The sequence below is a fragment of the Podarcis tiliguerta genome (genome assembly GCF_965153285.1).
Source record: "Podarcis tiliguerta genome assembly, chromosome: 5".
Classification (NCBI taxonomy): Eukaryota; Metazoa; Chordata; class Lepidosauria; order Squamata; family Lacertidae; genus Podarcis; species Podarcis tiliguerta.
The window spans coordinates 91,282,751-91,301,524 of record NC_139538.1 but is presented as its reverse complement, the minus strand read 5'-3'; the positions used below and the strand labels follow the sequence as shown (position 1 = coordinate 91,301,524).

At 43.8% G+C, this 18,774-nt stretch overlaps 2 protein-coding genes across 6 annotated transcripts in view; one reads left to right on the top strand and one right to left on the bottom strand.

Annotated features, from left to right (window-relative positions):
• Positions 1–18,774, top strand: part of CRACR2A (calcium release activated channel regulator 2A) — a 66,992-nt gene that overhangs the window by 34,894 nt on the left and 13,324 nt on the right. Inside the window, exons 17-19 of the mRNA XM_083440768.1 lie at positions 69–170; positions 2,343–2,419; positions 4,660–5,321. Of these exons, the coding sequence (XP_083296894.1) occupies positions 69–170; positions 2,343–2,419; positions 4,660–4,750 (270 nt within the window). The 3' untranslated portion in view covers positions 4,751–5,321. The remainder of the gene's footprint in view (positions 1–68; positions 171–2,342; positions 2,420–4,659; positions 5,322–18,774) is intronic.
• The window catches only part of TSC22D1 (TSC22 domain family member 1), a 68,706-nt gene continuing 62,297 nt past the window's right edge, over positions 12,366–18,774 (bottom strand). For 4 of the 5 annotated variants that reach the window (XM_083440723.1, XM_083440724.1, XM_083440727.1 and 1 more), the window contains exons 2-3: positions 18,421–18,472; positions 12,366–13,735 (exon numbers count right to left, since the gene is read on the bottom strand). In XM_083440723.1, the coding sequence (XP_083296849.1) occupies positions 13,478–13,735; positions 18,421–18,472 (310 nt within the window). In that variant the 3' untranslated portion in view covers positions 12,366–13,477. Of the gene's footprint in view, positions 13,736–18,420; positions 18,473–18,622; positions 18,648–18,774 lie in introns of those variants that run through there. The other variant, XM_083440726.1, reaches the window with a different exon arrangement.

Genomic DNA, 18,774 nt, shown 5'->3' with positions numbered 1-18,774 from the left:
GCTGGCTATGAGCTTTCAATGCTCTCAGGAGAGATCCCGTATTTTAACTGCTGTTCGTTATCTTATAGGAAGCAGCAGGGGAGAATATTCCTGTCCTCTTGCTTGGTAACAAAACAGATAATGAAAAAGAACGGGAAATCCCCAGGGGATTAGGAGACCATTTAGCCAAGGTACAGTATGAAGAACATACAGTTCTAAAAACAACCAGTAATGTACATTTAACCAAAAAAAACTCCATGTTCCTCTTGGGAACAACTTCTGTGATAACAAGGTCAATGAATATTACCCATCTGTGGCATGAAGTCAAATATTTGATTTTGTATATCTCATTAAGCTGAGGCCTTTGAAGCTATCTCATTACGATTGAAGAAGGGCTTGCTTTCACAATGTGATGATCAAGTTTCAAGAAAAAATCCCTCTGAATTACACACTTGCCGGTTTCAATTAGAGCTGGTTTACTTATCCTCTTCGTGAGGGAGCACCTTTCTTTGAGTACATCGATTTCGTGATCCTGGGTACAAGAACAGCTTTTCTTTTGACGAGAAGGTACTATAGATGGATGGGAATCTATGGGCAGCTGCAAATTTGCCTTTTGGCCCTAGAGAAGAGGAGTAAAATACCATATTTTTCGCTCTATAAGACGCACCAGACCACAAGACGCACCTAGTTTTTGGAGGAGGAAAACAAGAAAAAAAATAATTCTGAATCTCAGAAGCCAGAACAGCAAGAGGGATCGCTGCGCAGTGAAAGCAGCAATCCCTCTTGCTGTTCTGGCTTCTGGGATAGCTGCGCAGCCTGCATTTGCTCCATTAGACGCACACACATTTCCCCTTACCTTTTAGGAGGGAAAAAGTGAGTCTTATGGAGCAAAAAATATGGTACTTCTCCTCATCCCTGGCACCAGCAGTTGCATCCTCCACCTTGGTTTAAAGCTGAAAGTCACAGCTCTCTCATAGTATATAAAGCTGGATACTACCAAAATTAAGCCGTGCACTACTTTTAAGCACATCGAAGAAGCAGAACCAACTTGACTTCTGCAAGAGGAAAAACCCGGTAGATCTTACAAACTTATCAGAATTCTTTGAGAGTGTCAACAAGCAGATAGAGGTAATCTGGTTGACATTGTGTACTTGGACTTCCAAAGAGCTTTAGACAATGTACCTCACCAAACACTCCAGAGTTAAGCTTAGCAGTCAAAAATAAAAAATAACACTCAGGACAAGGGTGATTCTGGTTTGAAGCCTATATAGTGGTATCTTGGTTCTCAAACTTAATCCGTTCTGGAAGTCCGTTCCGAAACCAGAGCGTTCCAAAGCCAAGGCATGCTTTCCCATAGAAAGTAATGCAAAACGGATTAATCTGTTCCAGACTTTTAAAAACAACTCCGAAAACAGCAATTTAACATCAATTTTACTATCTAAAGAGACAATTGAGCCATAAAATGAAAGCAACAATCAATACTGTACTATAAAATAAATAAGACAGTGTTGTAGATGATAAAAATTAAAATTACATTTTTTTCCTTATCTGCACTAATAATAGTTATTGTTTTTATTGTTTTATTATTATTTATTATTTTATTTTATTATTGCTTTTATCAATTTCTGCAATCACACAATCAATCAGTAGCTGAACTGGGTTTCACACAGTCACAAAAACAAATTAACAAATGAAAAAGCCACAAAAACGGAAAATAAATAGCTAAAACAAAAGCACCAAACTTAATCTGTTCTGGAAGTCCATTTGACTTCTGAAATGTTTGAAAACCAAGGTGCAGCTTCTGATTGGTGCAGGCGCCCTGGAAACAATAGCTGACAGCCTCATTGGACGTTTGACTTCAAAAAAAGTTTGAAAACTGGAACACTTAACTTCTGGGTTTTTGGCGTTTGGGAACCAAGGCGTTTGAGAACCAAGGTACCACTGTACCAATGATGTATTATTGATCAATGTGTCGGAAGGAGCTCTCCCTGCTCCTAAACCCAAAGCAAATGTTGGGGTATTTAGATAGCCTTCAAAAGGGCCATATGTAAATCTCTTCCAGCAAATCCAGGCCTTAAATTATGTAACTATCGGTGTGTATCATCTCATTATGAAAAGCGATTGTCTCAACGCAATACATGACTACAGTGGCAAAATTATATTTTAAAAAATCTAACCGCCACAATGCAGCAATAAAGGAAGTCATAGTGGCTGTTACATAAATACAAATATATTTTAGGGGACGGCGGATGCTTTTACAGTGGAATGAGATTCTTGAGATATATATATAAATTTAGATTTAGTCCCCAAGGGTGCTTGTTGCTAAATGATGTGAGCAATGCTTTTTTTCTTTTCTATTATAGGATTACAATTTAATCTTCTATGAATGCAGTGCTCTGTCAGGTGACGGCATAAACAAGTCTGTCCGACACTTGGCCAGGTAAGGAAAAGTGTTAAGGGTGCTTTGCAAACTAGGGTCCCTCAAGTTTTATAAATGGGTTCCAGTGAACGAGTGTGTTCATGATGTTTGAGTGGTCCCGGTGTTGGTGTTGCTTCTCATACCAGGAACTCAGTGAAGAAAACTACAGTGGTGCCTCGCAAGACGAAATTAATTCGTTCTGCGAGTTTTTTCGTCTTGTGAATTTTTCGTCTTGCGAAGCACGGTTTCCCATAGGAAATGCATTGACGGTTTTAAGAAAAAGACGCAAGACGTTTTCGTCTTGCAAAGCAAGCCCATAGGGAAATTCGTCTTGCGAAGCAACTCAAAAAACAAAAAACCCTTTCGTCTTGCGAGTTTTTCGTCTTGCGAGGCATTCGTCTTGCGAGGTACCACTGTATTCTGCCACCATCAGTAGGAGAATTGTATACCAAGTACACGAATAAGATTTGAAATGGGAAAAGGAGCATTCAGCATGAGTTGGGAAAGTGAACATTGGTGTAGCTTCTATTTGGAATTGTATATCAGAATCATTCTTTGGTGATCTATGGTTATGAGTGTTGGTGTAGCTCTTCAATGCACTCATGAGCAATATTTCATTATCTTAACTGTGTTTCATTGTCACTTTGAAAAGGGTTCTTGGCATGTAAGTAGCCTAGCTTAGTTTAAAAGGATAATTCGTCGAAGGTAGATCCAGAAGTGCTGCCTATTGTTGTAAACAAAAATCTGTCCTTTTTCCCTTATGGGGTATCCAAGAGCCCATATAGAGTCCTTACATAGGTTCCCTATTGGTAGGAGAAAATAACAGAGGCCAACCAGAGAATATTGAGAAGCAAAGCAGCTAGTAAGCCTGTTCTTTATTGATCTGTTGCAACAGGGTGCTCCCCTCACCCGCAGGAAAGGAGGAGGACCCAGAAAAATGGTGTGCAAGGCCTTATATGGACTTTTGAAATTGTCACCCTGTAGATCAAGACCACTCCCAGAAACATCATACATACATCACAGAAGGGGTGTAACCTAAGAACACCCCCCAGATACATCATACCTACATCACAGAAAAGGCGGTCTAAAACAGAAATTTTAATGTTGTTTTTCTCCTGTCTTTGTTTATCTCCTGTCTGGCAGGTTATTTGATTGGCTTGCCTGGGGAGCCTGGCCAGTCTTTTGTAATGATAAATACATAGTTCCTGGGCCATGTCACAGGCTCACACCCTATTCAAACACAGACATACCCTTAAGACAGGATTTGTGAAGGAAAAGACAATGGGGAGGCTTTTCCATTTTCCTTTGACCTTGCAGAGAAAACATTTGCTCAGTTTGGGAATCAAAATGGTTCCAGGTCAGTCTTCCTGTGCTGATCTATGTACGTGCTTGGTTGGTACACTTATGAACATTTAACATATATCTAAAACCTCAAAATTCCTATCACACTCTATACAGCTGCACACTTCCACTTCAAACAGCTTCACCGTGCGAACCAGGAAATGACCTCTCCCAGACAACTGGGCAACTCTTCTTTTCCTATCTCTGTGGCTGTGATCTGCTGGGTCATGTGGATGCCATTGGGCATGCATACTATGTCCAGTTTCCACCCACCCACCCTCTGTGCAACCCCGGGTGCTGGCCATCCATGCTAGCCCACTGGTTAAATCTATCAATGGCTATTAACCCAGTTGGTTAACAGAACATAATACAGTGGTGCCCCGCAAGACGATTGCCTCGCAAGACGGAAAACCCGCTAGACGAAAGGGTTTTCCGTTTTTCAATGCGCTTCGCAGGACGAATTTCCCTATGGGCTTGCTTCGCAAGGCGAAAATGTCTTGCGAGTCTTGAGATATTTTTTCGCTCCCCACCCCCTTTTTCTAAGCCGCTAAACCGCTAATAGCCTTTTAGCAGCTAATCCGCTAATCCCTTAAACCTTTAATAGCCGCTAATAGCCGCTAAACCGCTAATAGCGCTAATCCGCTAAGCTGCTAATAGGGTTGCTTTGCAAGACGAAAAAACCGCTAGACGAAGAGACTCGCGGAACGAATTAATTTCGTCTTGCGAGGCACCACTCGAGGCACCACATTCATAGGTCAAGAGGTTCAGTTTCTGGAGACAAAGAGGTTCAGTTTCTGGTGGGGCACCCCACACTCAAGCTTTGCTCAGTGGGCTTTCTAGATGCATAGAACTAAGTGTTGCTGTAAGCAGATGGCCCTTGAGCCAATTCTACAAATTAGTGTTTATGTTTCTTTCTGTAGGGTTTTAAAAGAACAAGAAGAAAAGGTGAAGGAAAAGACTATTCAGCTACATCAAGCCTCCAAGAAGAAGACTTGTTGTACCAAGCAGTAGGGGGCGTTTATGGCTTATACACACTTAACTTTTCCCCTGCTCTTTCTAGCCACTGTTTTGTGCTCAAAAGGACTGTGGCCAAGCACTGGGATTGGGGGGGGGGGTTTAGCCTTGGAGCTTTCCATGTGAAAATCTTCTCTTTAGTGCTCATTCTGAGCAAATATCAATTCAGGTTTTCTTCAGATTGATGTTTCCTCCGTTTGAGTGCTAAAGAGCAGCTTTTCGCAAGGAAAGCTCTGGGACAAAAAACAACAAAACCCGCTCAGACACAGACCTTCTAAGGAAACAGTGGATGAAGGGTAATAATTGTGGGGTGTGAAATACAGAGCAGTCAAATACAACATTCCTAGAGTGGACATAAAAAGGGGATGTCTGGGGATGTCTGGACCAGCCAGTCGGAACTTCCTGTTTCCTCCTGGGCTGGGACAAACTTCCTCTACATTTGACTAGAGGTGGGTGTGACCTTACCTGTGCAGGTAACAAAACAGCAGAGGGCAAGACAGCCATCTCTCTCTCTGACTCCATTCCTTGAAGAAGCATCATCTCCTTAGCCTAAGATGCTCTATAAGACGTACCAGACCACAAGACGCACCTAGTTTTTGGAGGAGGAAAACAAGAAAAAAATATTCTGAATCTCAGAAGCCAGAACAGCAAGAGGGATTGCTGCGCAGTGAAAGCAGCAATCCCTCTTGCTGTTCTGGCTTCTGGGATAGCTGCGCAGCCTGCATTCGCTCCATAAGACGCACACACATTTCCCCTTTTTAGGAAGGAAAAAGTGAGTCTTATAGAGCAAAACATACGGTATCTCCTTATGGGATAGATTTAATAATAATAATAGTAATAATAATAATAATAATAATTTCTATTATTTATACCCCACCCAATCACTCTGGGCAGCTTACAACACATCTAAAAACATAATAAAAACATCAATCCTTTTAAAAAAGGGTAAGTGTAGATCCATTTTTTCCTGTTAATAAGTAAACTTAGTCTTTTCCCCTTTGCATAGAATACCACATCTGCCGCACAGTACAGTGAGAAGCATTTACCAGCAAAACCTAATAAAACATCTGAGGAGCACTAGCGTACTGGATTATGCTAATGGCTATTTGGTTTCTGCTGGGCTGTAAATTATTCCAGGTGAAGCCCCACTTCTGTTGGCGAGTGCTTCCTTTCGAAAACCCTTTTCTCCTACAACTTCCTGCTGGTTTCTGGTACTTACTCTCCTGCTTCCTCCTCTTCCTGGGATGGAGTTTGACATTGATAAGTTCAGGGCTTATCCTCACAGTCTTAAAATCCGCCTTGCCACTGCCTGTTTCGCTTAACTGGAGGTAAAGCCAGCCTTTTTGCCTAATCAATATTAACATGAAAAGGTGTTTTTTAAAATTAAAAAAAAAAAATGCATTCAGTTGTGCCATAAAACATTCGTTTGCTACATCATGGTTTTCCCTGCTTCCATACCCCACATCCTTAAAGATAAAGGGATCCCTGACCGGTAGGTCCAGTCGCAAACGACTCTGGGGTTGCGGCTCTCATCTCGCTTTATTGGCCGAGGGAGTCGGCGTACAGCTTCCGGGTCATGTGGCCAGCATGACTAAGCCGCTTCTGGCGAACCAGAGCAGCGCACAGAAACGCCGTTTACCTTCCCGCCAGAGTGGTACCTATTTATCTACTTGCACTTTGATGTGCTTTTGAACTGCTAGGTGGGCAGGAGCAGGGACCGTCACGGGGATTCAAACAGATTTCATTGTTGTTGTTGCTGCTGCTGAATTCCAGGTGCAACTTTCCTCCTCGGATGGATTTCCCAGGCAGGAGATCCCTTTTCTCTCATTGTGGCTTACTTCTGAGTTGGAGTGCCTGACTCAGTTGCTAGCACACCAGGCACAATGCCCTCTCCTCTCTCCATAGTCTTTCAAAGTTCAAAAGCTTTGCTCCCTCTCCGTGTGTTGGCAGCCTCCAAGTTCCCCAGCAGCCCAGGCAGCTGCATGCAAGAGCCAAGCTGGTAGCAAGCAGTGCGCCAGCTAGACTGGTGACTGGGAGCGGCCGCCAGGACCACATAACACCGGTCCTGAGAGATCTGCATTGGCTCCCAGTATGTTTCCAAGCACAATTCAAAGTGTTGGTGCTGACCTTTAAAGCTCTAAGCGGCCTCGGTCCTGTATACCTGAAGGAGCGTCTCCACCCCCATCGTTCAGCCCAGAGATCCAGCTCCGAGGGCCTTCTGGCGGTTCTCTCATTGCGAGAATTGAGGTTACAGAAAACCAGGCAGAGGGACTTCTCGGTGGTGGCGCCTGCCCTGTGGAACGCCCTCCCTTCAGATGTGAAGGAAATAAGCAGCTATCTTCTCTTTAAAAGACATCTGAAGGCAGCCCTTTTTAGGGAAGTTTTTAATATTTAATGCTGCATTGTTTTTAACGCTTGATTGGAAGCCACCCAGAGTGGCTGGGGAAACTCAGCCAGATGGGTGGGGTACAAATAATAAATAATAATAATAATAATAATAATAATAATAATAATAATAATAATAAAAATTAGTAGTAGTAGTAGTAGTAGTACTGGATAGGATTTACTCCTGAGGAGGAGGAAGTGCCAAGTGAGCCGTGCCCCTTCACAGCCACATCATTCATGTTGGTGCCAAGTAGGGTTTGGGCAAGTGAATAGCCCAAAGTTGTTGGTTTATTTTCTTTGCACAATCTCCAATAAAAAATTGAAGTTTTTGAGCTATTTGAATGGAAAAATGACACAGCCGACACGAGTTGCCTATGTCCAGATTTCCCCAGACATTTAAGCAATTTCTGCCCAGACACTGCTTCTGACAACTGATTGCCGGCTATGTCCAGGAGAGTTTGGACATATGGCCACCCTAGTGGTAAGGGGGGAAATAGGTATATAGAAAAGAGAATTCCAGGATGCAAAGGCCCAGGTTTGGATGGTGCTGTGGTGTAAAAACCAGAGCCTAGGGCTTGCCGATCGGAAGGTTGGCAGTTCGAATCCCCGCGAGGGGTGAGCTCCCGTTGTTCGGTCCCAGCTTCTGCCAACCTAGCAGTTCAAAAGCACGCCTGTGCAAGTAGATAAATAGGTACCACTCCAGAGGGAAGGTAAATGGCATTTCCATGCACTGCTCTGGTTTCACCAGAAGCGGCTTAGTTATGCTGGCCACGTGATCCGGAAAAACGGTCTGGGGATGAGCGCCACAACCCCAAACTCGTTTGCAACTGGACTTAACTGTCAGGGGTCCTTTACCTTTTACTCTTTGGTGAGAGAAACCCCCGCCCCCCGAGATTTAATTGCTTTGTGATTATTCCAGATAAATAGAAACCTTTTCCATTTTCTTAGCTGATCATTTGTTGTTTGATTTAGAATATTCTGAAATGAGATTCATTTGGGAAATAATACTTTTAACTGCTGAAATGAAAGAAGAGTTTTAAACATTGCTTAATAAATTCATTGGAAAGTTGTTCATAATTATATTTATTGTATTTATATGAATATCGAGACAAAAAGAAATGAGTATGTTTTGTTAAAAATATATTGATTTATTTGTTCCATTTTATTTAGTTTTTGTAATTATTTTAAATAATGTAATTCAATCACCTCTGTTTTTCTCCATTTGCCTAACTGCTATAAAAAGATCAAGGCTGTTTCTGTATTAGTTTGATTCACTTTAACAATTGTGGCTCCAATCCAAGGCCCAGAAAGACAGATAAGATTTTTTCCTGTTTTCTTCCAAAGGTTTTGTTTATATTTTTCTTTAAAAAAAATAAACATTTTAAATTATCAAATATTTTATGATGATGAATAACATGTTTGGCACACTGTGTTCATATATTTACTCTCCCCAAATGATTTCTGTGTAGTAGGAATACTTTTGTATAATACCATGTACAGTCTCGGATCGTTACAGTTCCTACACCAAATCAATATGAAATGGTACAGAAATCCAGGCTTTTATAAATCCATGATAAACATGATGACAAGTATTAAGAAAGAGAAACTGACAGGAGCTCAGAAAACGAGAATGACTGAATTTCATATCATATTCACATTGATGGTTTCTTCTTTTGACCCTCATCCCCACGACAGGGTGAGCTCCCGTTGTTCAGTCCCTGCTCCTGCCCACCTAGCAGTTCGAAAGCACATCAAAGTGCAAGTAGATAAATAGGTACCACTCCTGCGGGAAGGTAAACGGCGTTTCCGTGCGCTGCTCTGGTTCGCCAGAAGCGGCTTAGTCATGCTGGCCACGTGACCCGGAAGCTGTACGCCGGCTCCCTCGGCCAATAAAGCGAGATGAGCGCCGCAACCCCAGAGTCAGCCACGACTGGACCTAATGGTCAGGAGTCCCTTTACCTATACCCCTTTGTTAAGCTAACTAGCTTAATTTCCAGGATCCCCTGTATCGCTCTCTAAAATAATTGTGTTACCTTGGCCACGTTCCAGCTATCAGATACTGTACAGAGGCCGATGACAGGAACACATTACATATTTTTGTTAGCAGATCAGCAATTTCGCATTTGAATTCTCAGGTGGACGCTCTCTGGAACCACCAACCAGGCAGTTTTATTTTGCCAGATTGTTGTTGTTTCAGCACTTTTCACAGTTTTTGGAATTTCAATTTCCCCTGACTCATTTTCACATTTTTTTCTGAATTTTTGGTTTTTCTTATAGGCAGGTCACAATTTTTGTGCTATGTCGGAGAATTTTTTATTCTCCTGACAATTTTTCACTCTCTCTTTTTGTAATTTTTCATTTTGGGGGCATTATTTATTGTGTTTTCCAGAGTTTTTTGAGTTCTTGTTTTTCCAGATTGGCAGGTCGCTATTTTCTTTCTTTCTTTTTGACATTTTTTTGGAATCTTTGATTCTCCAGACCATTTTCCACATTTTTTGGATTCCGCCCCCCCGACATGTGGGTCAGTATTTGGGGTGTTTAAAACTTTTTTGGAATTATTGTTTTTCCTGATCACAATTTTTTGTGTTTGGTGCTTTAATTACTCCCCCCCTTACGAGTTTTTCACATTTTGAGAAATTTTTCAGTTTTTCTGACCCGCACATGTATTCTCACAAACAACTACAGAGAAAACAAATATTGCTATTTCATTGGTTCTACGGAAGTTTGTTTCTCTCTATGTCAGTTCCTATCAGGCCTCTCAAGTCTGAAAATAGAGGGAGGCACTTTTCTGGTTATTATGCAGCCTGATATGGAAAAAGGTAAATAATAATAATAATAATAATTTATTATTTGTACCCCGCCCATCCGGCTGGGTTTCCCCAGCCACTCTGGGCGACTTCCACAGAGACCAAAAATACACTAAAATGTAAAGACTGCAATGTGAAGTCTTCATTTATTCAGCTTCCAGATGATGTATTTTGATGTATGGATGTGAATCCTCTGAATCTGGTTTGTCTCGTGCTGAATGTGGAAATATATCTGGTGAAACGAGGAAGGACTTGATATCCTGATTTTCCATTTCCAAATCAACCAATGTATTTTAAATCACCATTAAGAATAACATCACAAAGACCTTGGACATAAATGTGTTTGCATGGAAATAAGGGCTACAGAGTCTAGCAGACGATGTTTTCAAATTTGACTTGTGGTTCTGTTGCTTGTGCACTTAAGAGCGTAAAAATGCGAGAGTGGCAGCGCTTAAGTATGACAGCCATACTTACAGTGCACTCTCTCTTGAATCTCTCGGCAGCTAATGAGCCAGGAAGTAATCTTATTGTCTGTAGGTCCTTTGGCCAGACTGCTGCTACTATTTTTGAAACTGGTCTACCTTTAATCCACTTAGCCAGTCAAAACCTCACCCTCTTTTGTTCACACAGTTTATGAGTTTACAACCTTCGTGTATATCTCTTCCTTCGCTTCAGAAACAAAAAACATTGCATGTAGTGGATATCAAATTGTTCTGTTATTTAAAGGCTTAAAACGATCCACCTATTTATTTAGTGGTGGGAAGAACCAGCTTTTATCTTTTTCAACCGAGTCACCTTCTAACTGCTGCCAGAAAATACCTGTACTTGTTTTTTTACCAACACCATCCAGGTTAGACCGAGTATAAAACCAGCCACATTTGTATAATTAAATAAAAGTAACAATATATCCTCTATTAATTATAAAGATCTGCTAAAGCGAGTTCAGTTTGATACGGTTTCTTTAAAGCTTATAGTGATAAGGTTCCTGTCGCACACAATAATTCCCTGCGCTATTCAAGAGTCGAGCTAACCTAGTCTATTTCTGCAACCTCTTTCCAACAGTGGCCCATCAAGATGTCTCTGAGAGCTCATGAGCAAGTAAAAGTAGCAGCCTTGTTCATCTCTTTGTTTCAGCATTAGAGACATGGCTTCTGTATGTATAGTTTCCATTCGGTTATTGTAGCCAGTGACAGACCAATCCTGCATGAATTTTGTTGCTTTCGTTCACAAGACGTGACAAGTATTTTGTTGCATCCATTGTCACATCTTGCAGTAATGAAGTCCATCAGTTACCGTATTTTTCGCTCTATAAGACGCATCAGACCACAAGACGCACCTAGTTTTCGGAGGAGGAAAACAAGAAAAAAAAATATTCTGAATCTCAGAAGCCAGAACAGCAAGAGGGATCGCTGTGCAGTGAAAGCAGCAATCCCTCTTGCTGTTCTGGCTTCTGGGATAGCTGCGCAGCCTGCATTCGCTCCATAAGACGCACACACATTTCCCCTTACTTTTTAGGAGGGAAAAAGCGAGTCTTATAGAGCAAAAAAGACGGTAATTATGCAGGTATTTTGTTTATTCTGTTCTAAACAGCTGAAACAATTTGATGCCTACAATCCTATTGAGGGTTGTTCTGGTTTTTTAATTTGTTTAAAAAAATAACTATTACTGCATTTCTTGTTATCTAAGAGAGGATGTTGTGTCATAGATCTCATTAGATGCATAATCTAATGAGATTATGATAGACACATAATCTAAGGAACTAAGGCTGAGAGCTAGTGTCCGAGAGCAAATATTCATGGATTTTGAGCTACATATTGGTCTCCAGTTTGAAACTCAGCTCACCTACTCCCTGGGTGACCTTTAGCATGCAACTCTCTAGCACCAGCTGAAATACGGGGCAAGAACAAAACTGATCTACCTTACAGGATTTACACCTTTGAAGACATCAATGTTAAGCAACGTTATTTCAGTGAGTCGAAATCCAGTCCGTCTCTAAATGATCTGTTCAGGAAACTGCAGCCGCAACTTCACTTTCCATGCTACTATGGGCAAACATGCCATTAGTCACAAGGCAGTGCAGCTAGTTGGTTGCTAAGGAACGGCTCCTGTTGCTTTAACTCAGTGGGGCGGCTGTTGATCATTCACCAGCCAGCCAAGGAGCTTTCAGCTTAAGAGACACAGCGGAAGACAGTCACATTCTGTGTAGGAATGAGCTGCCTTTACACCCTGACGTAGCGGGCAGGATTAGTAACATCCTTGCCCCCACCAACCCCCTTGTGGTTTATAAAAGGAAAATATTAAAAACCACTCTTGACATCAATTAACTCCCACTGTACATATTTCAAAATATCAAAACCAAAAGACTGTAGGATTTCACCTGGAGGCAGAAGTGGAAACAATTTTTCTCCTCGATACACAGCTTCTAAATCAATGTTTTATGCTTTATTGGAAGTTCAGAAGTGCAACAGTTAAATATACTGACATTTTACAATTTTCCTTTTCCCTCTCAAGAACATGCACAGGAACATATGCATAGCACTATACAGATCATATGCAAAAAAAGGTTGAGTGAGAAACTGTTTTCGTTTTTTGTGAATTGATTCCCTCTGAATGAAACTGAATTGTAGTGAACAGAGTTTGATTTCAAGGTATTCGGCTCCGAGGAAATGTTCAAAACGTACATAAACAGCGTCAGCCAATTTCTGAAGAGCTGAATAGGTGCAAATCTTATTCACGCGGCATCAAAAATAAAATTAAAAAAACCCTATCCAAACTTGTTCAGTTCATTCTTTAAATTCACACTGTACAACTTAATGAGTAGTTACAGTTCCTATTTTACAAAGTAATTACACTAAGTACACAAATATACATGAAGCAAATAAGCCTTCATTTTTATGATCCTGTGTCACAATGTGCCACCTACCTGCTCTCCTCCTAGAAATACAACTTTTCGCACCCATCCTTGGCTACAGAAAACAAGGAGTGCATCATCTGCATTTTAAGGTTGCAGGCGTCGAAAGCCAAAATATACTCAACTCCCGCAGTCCTTTTTTTAATCAGTCCTTACTTTGGCTTCTTCGTTGAATGCTGGAGAATGGGCCTTCACCCCACTACCCCAGCGGTTTTTCTTCATATCTCCACGATTCACAGCACTCGCATTCACTGCAGCGCCACATGGAAAAGTCTTAAGGGCAAAGACTTTAGGCACACGGCTCCATGTGTCTTAGCAGCCAGCCAGCCACCTGTGCAAGCCACTGACGTCCCCAGTGCATTTGTGCTGATTCCCTGAACATTTACGAGACGCTCTCCCACTCAACTGGAAAATATATATATAAAAAAGAAAGCTCGGCTCTCTCATTCCCGGTGGACAGCTAAATACAGGGAAAGAAAACATTCTGTGGCTATGGATGCAGGGGCACAGAAGAGTCTTCATGACTGGGGAACAGCATGCAAGGATGGAATAGGCAATGCTGGATTCCTGGCAGTCCTGCCACGGCAGAGTCCAGAAACCTTCTGAAGGAGACACTGTGGACTATGCTGACGGTCCTGATCCTTGTGATGTTGGCTGGGAAGGCTGCGGAGTTGTCCCTTGCGGCTGGGAGGGCGCAGGCGAAGGACTCGTCTGCAACTGTGCTTGGAACTGGGCCAGCTGCTCTGGACTGGCCAGCGTCTTCAGGAGGTTGTTTTCCTGCTCCAGTTGGTTGTTCTTCTCAATCAGCTCTTTGATCTGCTCTTTGAGAACCTCCACTTCCTCTCTTACAGCGTACATCAAGTGGCTCTTTACGAGATCCTGGAGGGGGTAAAAGAAAATGTCAGGACTGGAGGAGACTGAGAGGTGATATGAGAGCCATATTCCAACATCTGAAGGGCGGCCACATGGAAGATAGAGCACACTTGTTTTCTGCTGCTAGGTAGGATTCCAGTGATAAGAAAGTGGTGAATGCTCTGGTTATCTCTCACTTGGACTCCTGCAATGCGCTCTACGTGGGGCTACCTTTGAAGGTGACCCGGAAACTACAACTAATCCAGAATGCGGCAGCTAGACTGGTGACTGGGAGCAGCTTCTTGGACCATATAACACCGGTCTTAAAGGATCTACATTGGCTCCCAGTATGTTTCCGAGCACAATTCAAAGTGTTGGTGGTGACCTTTCAAGCCCTAAACAGCCTCGGTCCTGTATACCTGAAGGAGCGTCTCCACCCCCATCGTTCTGCCCGGACACTGAGGTCCAGTGCCGAGGGCCTTCTGGCGTTTCCCTCGCTGCGAGAAGCAAAGCTACAGGGAACCAGGCAGAGGGCCTTCTCGGTAGTGGCACCCGCCCTGTGGAACGCCCCCCCCCACCAGATGTCAAAGAGAACAATAAGTACCAAACTTTTAGAAGACATCTGAAGACGGCCCTGTTTAGGGAAGCTTTTAATGTTTAATAGGTTATTGTATTTTAATATTCTGTTGGAAGCCGCCCAGAGTGGCTGGGGAAACCCAGCCAGATGGGCAGGGTATAAATAATAAATTATTATTATTATTATTATTATTATTATTATTATGCCTGAACATCAGGAATAACTTTCTGGCAGTAAAAGAAGTCTGACAGAGGAGTGGACGACCTTGGAAAGTGGTGGGCTCCCCTTCAATTGGCCTTTTTTTTTTTTTTTGAGCTGTGATCCCTGCATTGAAGGGGGTCAGACTAGATGACCCATGGGGGTTCCCTTCCAACTCAACAGTTCTGTGACTCCAGGATGGGAAAGCGCATCAAGGCAAAATGGAATGGCAAGCAATTATCATCTGCATGCCAGAACGCCACTCAACAGTTTCGTCCACATTCCATTTGTTGAATCTTCCATGGAATGCTCATGGATGGAAGGTTTTAGTGGAGACTCAGTTCAAAAAATAATAATTCAGAGCCTGTGAACGTACTGATGGTTATGCTTTAGCAGAAGTGAAAAACATAAACCAGAACTGAGCCCCTGTAGGACAGAGTCAGCAGTCACACGAGGAATGAAGTCACCGTTCCTCCTGCTCTCTTGAGTTCTGCTATCGCTTAGGGTCCTGTTATCTCAAGGAGTGCTGAGTGGGAACCATGAACTTCCCAATATAGGGCGGTATTCAACTATCACATCCCATCAATGCAAGGATTGCCACATCCGTAAGGGGACTTCCCCACTCCTCCAAATGCACACCTTCCCAAATCTGCTCTTGGAGGTTGGAGGAACCCTCAGAACAAATTTAGTGGGGAACGCATGGTGGTGGGGAGCCCCACTCCACAAATGGAAATCCTTGCTAGGTGTTTTCCCCCATTGTGTTTGTTCAGGTATCTATGTGCAACCCTGGATGGGTTGCACGCAGCTGTCTACTTTGTGAAGGAAAGGAGCTCACTAGCATGGCAGTTTGTTTGCACAAGCAAGGTAAGGAGCATCTGAATATATCTTACAAATATCTAAGTAGCAGGTAAAGGGACCCCTGACCATTAGGTCCAGTCGTGGATGACTCTGGGGTTGCGGCTCTCATCTCGCTTTATTTACTGAGGGAGCTGGCGTACAGCTTCCGGGTCATGTGGCCAGCAGGACTAAGCCGCTTCTGGCGAACCAGAGCAGCGCACGGAAACGCCGTTTACCTTCCTGCCGGAGCGGTACCTATTTATCTACTTGCACTTTGACGTGCTTTCAAACTGCTAGGTTGGCAGGAGCAGGGACCAAGCAACGGGAGCCCACCCCGTCACGGGGATTCGAACCACCGACCTTCTGATCGGCAAGCACTAGGCTCTGTAGCAGGTAAATATATCTAAAACATTGCATTCAAAAGTTCACAAGGACCAGGAAATGGTGATGCCACCATTGGATACATCTAATATTTCTTGTTATTCCATAACAAGATACAAGGGATACAAAAGAATCAATGTCTCAGACTGTGTCTGATTGCACTACTGTTGAGAAGCAAGCTGTTCAGTTATTTTTACAGGAGTAATGTGTTTTAAATGTGCTGGTGGGAGGGAAGTTATTGGTTTGTTTTAGTTTTTATTATATTCTTTGCATTCTCATTTTGTATTTCTATGATGTGAACTGCCCTGTGATCTTCAGGCAACGGGCGGTATACAAATGTTAATAATAATAATAATAATAAATACTGCTGTACCAGACACAGATTCAGCAAGGGGCTCAGCCTCTGAATTTTAGCAAAATAGCAAACAGCAGGCCTCTAGCCCTCGCAGAATTAAATTTGCAAAGCAAAATATGCAGGCACCATGAAAAGCAATTGTTTTGTGAGATGTGAACCTGCTCTCGCCTTTCAGCATCCACACATAAGCAGAAGAGGAGGCCGTGCTCTTTCTAACTCAGATTTTATTTCATGCAAAAAAGTTGTACGCCCAACCCCCACTGCCTTTATATAATCCGAATTTGGGAGGAGGGGGGAATACTATGATTATGGTTAAGAGGTACCAAGTGAGGTATATAGGGTTGCTGTGGGGATTAAATGAGTGGGGGAACCTAGTATAGTATAGTATAGTAAGTATAGTATAGTATAGCATAGTATAGTATAGTATAGCATAGTATAGCACAGCGAAATCTTCTTGTTGTGTTTTAGTCAGCTTCTTAGATTTTGTTTTTAGGAAATGCGGTTGGTTGTTATGTTTATTTTTTAACAGCCACAGAAGCTGAAGGGGATTGCTTTTCCACCTATGGGACAAAATAGGGGGATTCTTTGGGTATATTTATATCAAAAGCTCAAATCCTTTTTGCACATGGAAAAATAAGTGTGTGGCTGCTTGAACTGGGCTGTATTTCAGCGTTGCAGTTTTGATGACACACATAATCTTAACAAATGGTTGAGGTTATTTATGTACTGCTTGCTTTTAACGATTTCAATCTGAATTTGGTTTAAATCACTTAGATTTGCCCTCCATCTGAAATATCCCAGCCATGGAATGTAGCACTAGCAGCCCGAGATCAATACTGTAGATCAATTGGCAGTATTTTAGATCAAGACCCACAGTAACAAATGTGGTTTATAGGTCATTAGATCTGAGTTCTTTGCTTCTTTTAAGATTGGCACTGAAGAGCAGCAAGGCTGTTTTGCTGCCAATAGCAACATCCTATGCCCTTTTAAAATGTGATTTTTTTTGTGGGGGGGTACTATTGGGTTGTTGTTTTTATTTTTATCATGTATTTTCTGGTTTTATATCTTGATTTTATTCTGTGAACCGCCCTGAGACCCCTGGGTGTAGGGCAAATAAATTCAAATAATAATAATAATAGTCGTGCAGCAGCAGAAATTCAACAGGTTCAGCAGTTCCCTAGTATAGAAATACAATTACAGGGAACTCTTCACCAGTTGACATTCCTGTCTGTCAGATGTCTTGCTACCTGGAAGTGCCACGCACGATTCATTTTGGGGCCCTCCTTACCACCAGCGAAAGCAAGAGATCAATTTACACATAACCCAAAACCTTTGCACTTTTTAGGCAAATCTGTGCGTGCAAGGGGGCAGAGAGCCCAGAAAAAATACTGTTAGCATCCCTGAGCTTGCCTGCCTGTCTTATTTGCCTCCCCCCCCTTGATGGCTCTGATTTTGAGACAGACCCCCCCTCTCTCCAGTCCTGCAGCGGCAGCTGCTCTTGCATTCTTGCAGTGGCTCTGCAGAATAAGCTCTCCATCACCTCTGCAGCAGTCCTTGCCTGCCTGCCTGCCTGCGCTGCTCTCTTCCCTCTCTGCCTGCATCCCCAAAGCCCCGCCTCCTCGGAGCACCGGCTGCAGCTGGCTGCTTCTTAAAGGGCAGGGTTGATTGCCGCATTCCCCTCCCCACCAGCACCCCCCCCTCGCTGACGTCAGGCCCACCCGAGGAGCCCGCCCCGATTCGGAGCCTGGGCCAATCCGAGGCCCCGGGTTATTTATAGCCACGAGTTATAGTTCAGTTTGCCTAGCAACAGAGGAGGAGGAGGAGGAGGAAAGGGAGACGGGAGAAGGTGAGGATCCCGTGAGAACAGTTCTCCAGCAACAAAGCCCAAAGGCGGGGGGGGGGGGGGCTGGATGTCTCGAAAGGAAAAGGTACCCGAGTGTGCGCTAGATGTATTTATTTAAGCATCAAACCAGGGGCTTTTGCGCAGAGAGCCAGCCCCATTCTCTCCTCCGCCTGCTTGGGCTTTTGGCTGCCCCTCTCCAAAAGGAGGGGGGGAGCAGAAAGGCCTCGATCCCTGAACAATGACGGCGTTTCCTAGCCCACCTACCTGCCCGTGTCCCTCCATCCCCGAGCATTTAAGCACGATGCCCTTGCGCCATGGAGAGGCAAGGAAACGGGGCGCCCTCCCCGGCTGCAGGCGCGGCCAGCTGCCCCCCGATGTGTGAAGTGCGCGCTCCGATCCGCCGCCTCGGATGCAGGAAAGCAGCCAGCAGCGGCTGCAGCCACCCGATCTGCCCCCCTCCCCTTCTTCCCCGTCTCTCCCGCCCCCGCCGCCGCCGCCACATTCCTCGGACGGGCACCTACCATGGCTTGCTCGATTTTGTTGTCGATCGCTACGACGCTGGCACCGGAGGAGCTGCAAGACACAAGCGAGAAAGGAGCGCGTTAGCGGCGGCCGAAAAGCAGCAGCAGCAGCAGCATCGCGCACACGGCCGGATCGACGTTTCCAACCCCCCCCCCTCCACCCCCTTCTCCCGCTAAACCAGGAAGATGGCCTCGGGATTACATAATGCGGGGAACTGCAGCGGTGCGAAGCCGGAGGTGTCACGCCAGATCTCTCGCCCGCAGGACAAAAGGAGCCGCCGACACCGCGGCGAAAATAAAAGAAAACACGCCCGCGATCCGGGGTGGGGAGGGGGTGGTGGTGGAAAGCGATCT